The 8,153-nt window shown below is 39.3% G+C and overlaps 1 protein-coding gene across 1 annotated transcript; it reads right to left on the bottom strand.

The window, feature by feature from the left end:
• Positions 1-3,127: 3,127 nt before the first annotated feature.
• LOC145112377 (uncharacterized) lies at positions 3,128-3,580 on the bottom strand. Its single transcript, XM_079048545.1, has one exon. The coding sequence runs from the start codon at positions 3,578-3,580 to the stop codon at positions 3,128-3,130; it is 453 nt and encodes a 150-aa protein (XP_078904671.1).
• Positions 3,581-8,153: the final 4,573 nt, after the last annotated feature.

Genomic DNA, 8,153 nt, shown 5'->3' on the forward strand with positions numbered 1-8,153 from the left:
CGAAAATCACAAACCCTGGAGGTTAGATTTTCGATTATTGGAGAGAGCTTGACCGGTTTTGGGAGAAGGAATTAGCAGCTAGGGTTTGATCCCTAGCAGTCTATTTATAGATACTTGATAAATCCTTAAGCAATTCAAATTCTCAAGGATTATCCTCACCTTATTCAAAACGTACCTTATCCCTATCAGGGATAGGCCGGAACCGTCTATGTCATCCTTCCAAGAGCTTCTGGAATATTCCAATTACTCATTAGAAATTAATTAATATTTAAATCTTATAATTAATTACAACTATTTAATTAATTCCAAAATAATTTTCAACTGATTTATTAATTACTTAATAAATTAACAACTTATTTTTTCTCCATTTCCTATATAGCTAATTGTGTTATGAGGCTAACTCAAAAGGACCATGTTATTATTAGAAATATTACAAAACAACTAATTGAGCGTAGATACAATTTCCAACACAAAAATCATTCCTTTAAATACATAACATAACACACATTTGTTTCCATTCATAAATCATAGTATTAAAACAAAGTTAAATTATAAAAACCAATGGAAGTCTCATATTAGTATCATAACACCAATGTGAGTGTATATTAACACCACACCATTCTCTTTCGTACTAGAACAACTTGAAAAACATTTAACTTAACAACGTAAACATAAAACTTAGTGAGTTCCCCAATATACTGTAAATTCCACCACACATACAATGCATACAACAATAAGCTCACAGTCAACACCTTAGTGGGCCTATAGGCACAAGCCCTCATCTCCGTTTTACTTGTTAGACTTCCTGCCAGCTTATAGCCAACACCTCAGTAGGCCTATAGGCACACAACCCTTATCTCAATATGACTTGTTGGACTTCCAACTATCCTCCCAGTGGGCCTAAAGGCTTACAGCCAACTTCCTATAGGATCCACCACATAGCACAATAAAAGACTAACCAACCTAATCACATAAACCATACCGAAATCTATGCTAATATTGACAAATCGTCTTATGAATGCATAATCATAGGTAGTCGTGGATAAGATAGATAGTCGAACAGATGTCTTACTCGAAAGCAATATACCATACAAGGATCATGCAATAAGGTCAGATCAAGAGTTTTAATTCAATGTGATTTGAACTATGTACAACCCCTAATGCATTCACTTTACGATCTACCAACAGTAACATAGACCTCAATCAACAAAACCTGCCATATAAACAAAACACAAACAACATATCACACATCGAACATATAATGTCACACATCGTATAGTGAGAAAATTCATTGTTATTGAGCTCCGAATCCATCCAAGCATTCCTAACTACCTCTTCAAACCCCTCTCAACCAAACCAACTGTTATAAAAACGAAATGGGATAGGACCATAATAATATATGATGTTGTGAAACAAAATGGGACGATGATCATACCACTTAAAATCTAGAGCCACAGCCTGAATAAAAGGAAACACATCAATTACATCTTCCGCAACCAAAAACCGATATAGTTTTAGCCAATTTTGTCCCATGGATATTCAATCAGCTAAAACCGAATCCGCCCAAAGGAACATCTACTAAATTAGACAAAGAGATTAAATTATTAAATTCATCAGCCGTATACCGGCAAAAACCAGACCCAAAACGATGGCATTTACTCCATGCTAGTGTCATAATTGTTTTTGGCTTTGATTAATCCTTCTATCAAACTTTTTGGAATATTATTTTAACCGCAACACACTTTGCACCCCATGTGCATGAAGTGTTAACCACATATTTACAAAGACATGAGAATGGGTTTATTTTAAGGAAATAATAAGTGTAGAGATAAATGTTAGTATAAGAGGAGAATTGAACGTTTTTCAAGAAAACTGGTAAGAGACTTTCGTTTATTTGAAATAAATAAATGTTCTATTGTTTAGATTTTGTTTTGGATTTTGCATTTTATATTTGATTAATTGATTGATGATATATTCTTCATTGTTCAAAATTATAATTAAAGATTTACAGGAGACTTTAAAATGATGTTGTTGGATTGATGTTAATAGGTCTTTGTCGTTATTATGGGCTTCAAATCATATATTATAATAATAATAATAATAATAATAATAATAATAACATAGATAATTAAAAATGGTCGACGTTTATATCTATCAAACAAAACTTTTAACATATTTTCTAAAATTATCATATTATTCGAAATGTCACATTTTGGACAATGGTTCCGAATTATAAAAACTCATTTAGAATTTAGAACATCCATTTCGGTTTTCAAACTAAATTTCACCTTAAGGCTCTACGGAGTGGTCACATCCAACCCACCGAAAAAACGTTGCCACATCTGCGTCATGCTTCACCACCAACCCACTAAACACTGGAAATGGTTATCACTCCACAAATTCTTTTTTTTCTTTAACTTTTTTTTAACATTATATTAAATAAAAAACATAATTTATAACATAAAATAATTTTTGAAAACATAAAAAAATAAAACCACATTTCATTAATTAAAAACATAGAAATTTAAAACTTACATTACTAAAATTAAACATTACATTGTCTAAATAAAATAAAAATTAAAAAACATAAAAAAAACATAGAAAAATTCTAATCGTCGTCGTTGTCGTCACCGGCATCATCCGCCTCGGCGTCACCGTCCTCATCATCCTCGTCGTCACCGTCCTCATCCTCCTCGTCGTCAACATCGTCATCATCCTCGTCTTCACCGTCATTTTGCCCTTGAAATTGTCTTTCACATATGTATTCGGTCAAATCATGTCGTAGATTGTGATGTGTTTCATGGTTTTGTATTTCCAAAACCCTTGAGAAGTGTGTCGAGTTGCCAACTTGTATTACTGCAGGTGGATTAAGTATATCGTTTGTGGTATATGAACAAATAGCCCTACCCTCTTCTTCTATTATCATGTTATGTAAAATAACACAAGCAGTCAACACCGTCATCAATTTTTCCCTGTCTCATGTTCGTGTCGGATGTTTGATTATGTGCCACTTTTGTTTGAGGACTCCAAACGCCCGTTCTACATCCTTCCTTGCAGATTATTGTGCTAACTTGAACATTTTTCGTTTATCGTCGGCCGGAAATGTGTATGACTTGACAAATGTGGTTTATTCTGGATATATCCCATCACCTAGGTAATACCCATATTTATATTCATTTCCATTGACAACATATGGCATTTCTGGTGCTTTACCCTGTAAAATATCGTTAAATATTGGAGACGCTTGGAGCACATTCTGGTCATTGTTTGACCCCACCATACCAAAGAATGCATGCCAAAACCATAAGTCATTTGAAATAACCGCCTCCAAAATAACAGTCGGCACCCCATGATCACCTCGCGTGAACTGACTACGCCACGCGTTGGGACAATTTGCCCACTCCCAATGATTACAATCAATGCTACCAAGCATCCCTGAAAAACCATGTTTAGCTTGATGCGTGGCATACAACGGTTCGACATCGCTTTTAGTCGGACGTCGCAAGTATATGTCACAGTAAAGCTCTATAACATACTCACAAAATAGATATGTACACTCTCGACCCATGCATTCAGACATTTTCAGATACTCATCTAATGCGTCTGCGGCGATGCCGTATGTCGTATGCCGATTGTATAAGAGCGGCCGTACATTTTTGTATCGTAGTAAAACCACGTTCACCTATAGCATCTGTAACACTCGGTTCCTGGTACGTAATTTAAATAAGAATTTTTATAGTTTTACTCTGGGACTCAACGAGTTGGAGGCCCCAACTCGTCGAGTGGAGGCTAAATTTGGACGTGGGTGGAAGAATTTACTCGTCGAGTCGGAAGCCCCGACTCGACGAGTAGACTTGTCTGGATGAAACCCTAATTTTAAGGGTTTGCACCCTATTTAAACGCCTTAACTTATCCCATTTCAGCCTCCATCGTCTCTCACAGTCCAAGAAAGCCCTAACTCGAACCCTAAAGCATTTGGAGTGTCCTTGAGCCATTTTTTGTGTGTTTTTGGTTGTTTGAAGCATGAAGAAAGAAGTGGAAGCTTGGGGTTCCAGAAGAAGCAAGTAGATCCATAGGTTTTGCTTCATTTCCAACTCATTCAAGGTAAAAAGCTTCAACCTTGACCATCTATCTCTTAGATCTCTAGTTAGGATTCATTTCTACCTTTTCTAAGCTTTATTTATTTTATTTTTTTTAGAAAGGGAACTTCCCTAACGAGGGTTTCCGGGCCAGCTTTCGCGCACCGACTAATCCCCCGCTGCAAACATGAGACTTTGCCTCATGCCTTGGAGTCACTGCAGGCGAACCTTCATGGCCACAAAGGCTGAGTGGTGCCAGGATTTGAACATGGGTCAATAGGTTATCCACCATATCTTCCACATGCCTTACCAAGTCACCACAACCCAAGTGGTTGTGGAGCCAACTTCGGGGTTTTGTGGTTCTAAAGGGGTAGAACTTCAGATCTGGAACCATTGAGGATTCCCATGGCATAAAGGTGCCAACTTTATGGCCATGGGAGTCCCATGCATCATATAACCTCATTTTAGGGCCATTTGAGCCAAATAACCCCATGCATGAACGTCAAGTTTGTAACTTTACGTGTAATATGGACCCTAAGAGGTCAGATCTACGTTCTGGATGTATTGAGCTCGACTGAAATCAACTGTATGGACATGGACTTTGGGGGACTCGGCGAGTCGTCCATGGGACTCGGCGAGTCGGGGTATGGTTCCCCAACCTTTTCTGTTTCTGATTGAACTGGTTGAGTCTAGAAGAGGACTCAACAAGATGGATGTGAATATGGACCTGAAGATCATGGAACTCGGCGAGTTCAAGAACAAAACTCGGCAAGTTCAAGACTAAGTCCCAACTGCATGAAGACGAACTCGACGAGTTCATAAGGAACTTGGCGAGTCCAGGACTAGATGTGCCTTCTTGCATGAAGAAGAACTCAACGAGTTCAAGGATGAACTCGGCGAGTCAGTGGTAGAAAGTCCTGACCTCGTATGAAGGAGAACTCGGCGAGTTCTTGAAAGACTCGGCGGGTAGGGTCGAAGCTTTTAGTGTTCTAAGGACTATGTAACTCGGCGAGTTGAGTCAGCCAAATGTTGACTTTGACCCAAAGGTGACTTTGACCAAGGTGTTGACATTGACTTTGAATTTGACACGAGTTAACCATGAAATGGTAATTTAGGAAGATCGTTATATGTAGGAATCGAGAGGAGTTGATCTCGTCAGCTCGGACAACTCGGACACTTCACGACACTGAGGAGAGTTACCTTCCAGTAGAAGCGGCCGAAATAACATCATCGGTGATCACAAAGTGATTTATAGTTTTACCATATACATACAATGTGCGAATTTCGTCCAATTCGGAGACTGCATCATTCCACCCGAAAAGTTCGCGCGTCAGCACAAAACCGAAAAACGACATTTAGAGCCCCTAAATAGTCCCGAATGACAGAAATAACATCGTCGGTGCTCACGAAGTGATTTATGGTTTTACCATATACATACAATGTGCGAATTTCATCCAATTCGGAGACTGCATCATTCCACCAGGAAAGTTCGCGCGATAGCCCAAAACCGAAAAACGACATTTTGAGCCCCTAAACACTCCCGAATGACCGAAATAACATCGTCGGTGACCACAAAGTGATTTATAGTTTTACCATATACATACAATGTGTGAATTTCGTCCAATTCGGAGGCTGCATCATTCCACCCGCAAAGTTCGCACGCCAGCCCAAAATCGAAAAACGACATTTTGAGCCTCTAAACAATCCCAAATGACCGAAATAACATCGTCGTTGATCACGAAGTGAATTATAGTTTTACCATATACATACAATGTGCGAATTTCGTCCAATTCGGAGACTGCATCATTCCACCCGAAAAGTCCGCGCGCCAGTACAAACCGAAAAACGATATTTTGAGCCCCTAAACAGTCCCGAATAATCGAAATAACATCGTCGGTGATCACGAAGTGATTTATAGTTATACCATATACATAAAATATGTGAATTTCGTCCAATTCGGACACTGCATCATTCCACCCAAAAAGTTCGCGTGCCAGCCTAAAACCGAAAAACGACATTTTGAGCCCCTAAACAGTCCCAAATGGCCGAAATAACATCGTCGGTGATATCACGAAGTTATTTATAGTTTTACCATATACATACAATGTGCGAATTTCGTCCAATTCGGAGACTGCATCATTCCACCCGAAAAGTTCGCGCGCCAGCCCAAAACCGAAAAATGACATTTTGAGCCCCTAAATAGTCCCGAATGACGGAAATAACAACGTCAGTGATCTTAAAGTGATTTATAGTTTTACCATATACATACAATGTGCGAATTTCTTCCAATTCGGAGATTGCATCATTCCACCCGAAAAGTTTGCGCGCCAGCCCAAAACCGAAAAACGACATTTTGAGCACCTAATAAGTCCCGAATGACCGAAACAACATCGTCGGTGATCACAAAGTGATTTATAGTTTTACCATACACATACAATGTGCGAATTTCGTACAATTCGGAGACTGCAGCATTCCACCGGAAAAGTTTGCACGCTAGCCCCAAACCGAAAAACGACATTTTGAGCCCCTAAACAGTCCCGAATGGCCGAAATAACATCGTCGGTGGTCCAGAAGTGATTTATAGTTTTACCATATACATACAATGTGTGAATTTCGTCCAATTCGGAGACTGCATCATTCCACCCGAAAAGTTCGCGTGCCAGCCTAAAACCGAAAAACGACATTTTGAGCCCCTAATCAGTCCAGAATGGCCGAAATAACATCGTCGCTGATCACGAAGTGATTTATAGTTTTACCATATACATACAATGCGTGAATTTCGTCCAATTCGGAGACTGCATCATTCCACCCGAAAAGTTCACATGCTATCCCAAAACCGAAAAACGAAATTTTGAGCCCCTAAACAGTCCTGAATGGCCGAAATAACATCGTCGGTGATCACGAAGTGATTTATAGTTTTACCATATACATAAAAAGCGCGAATTTCGTCCAATTCGAAAACTGCATCATTCCACCCGAAAAGTTCACGCGCTAGCACCAAACCGAAAAACGACATTTTGAGCCCCTAAACAGTCCCGAATGGCTGAAATAACATCGTCGGAGATCACGAATTGATTAACAGTTTTACAATATACATACAATGCACGAATTTCGCACAATTCAGGCACTGCATCATTCCACCCGAAAAGTTCGCGCGCGAGCCCCAAACCGTAAAACGACATTTTGAGCCCTTAAACAGTGCCGAATGGCTGAACTAACATCGTCGGTGATCACAAAGTGATTTATAGTTATATCATATACATACAGTGTGCAAGTTTCGTCCAATTCGGAGACTGCATCATTCCACCCGAAAAGTTCGCGCGCTAGCACAAAACCGATAAACAACATTTTGAGCCCATAAATAGTCCCGAATGAAGGAAATAACGTCGGTGATTAAGAAGTGATTTATAGTTTTACCATATACATACAATGTGCGAATTTCGTCCAATTCGGAGACTGCATCATTCCACTCGAAAAGTTCGCGCGCCAGCCCAAAACCGGAAAACGACATTTTGAGCCCCTAAATAGTCCCGAATGACGGAAATAACAACGTCGGCGATCACGAAGTGATTTATAGTTTCACCATATACATACAATGTGCGAATTTCTTCTAATTCATAGACTGCATCATTCCACACGGAAAGTTTGCGTGCCAGCCCAAAACCGAAAAACGACATTTTGAGCACCTAATAAGTCCCGAATGACAGAAACAACATCGTCGGTGATCACAAAGTGATTTATAGTTTTACCATATACATACTATGTGCGAATTTCGTCCAATTCGGAGACTGCATCATTCCACCCGAAAAGTTTGTGCGCTAGCCCCAAACCGAAAAACAACATTTTGAGCTCCTAAACAGTTCCGAATGGCCGAAATAACATCGTCGGTGATCACAAAGTGATTTATAGTTTTAACTTACATATACAATGTGTGTATTTCTTTCAATTCATAGACTGCATCATTCCACCCGAAAAGTTCGCGCGCTAGCCCAAAACCGAAAAACGACATTTTGAGCCCCTAAACACTCCCGAATGACCGAAATAACATCGTCGGTGATCACAAAGTGATTTATA

Source organism: Lactuca virosa, chromosome 5 (assembly GCF_052849685.1).
Source record: "Lactuca virosa cultivar CGN04683 chromosome 5, Lactuca_virosa_CGN04683_v6, whole genome shotgun sequence".
Classification (NCBI taxonomy): Eukaryota; Viridiplantae; Streptophyta; class Magnoliopsida; order Asterales; family Asteraceae; genus Lactuca; species Lactuca virosa.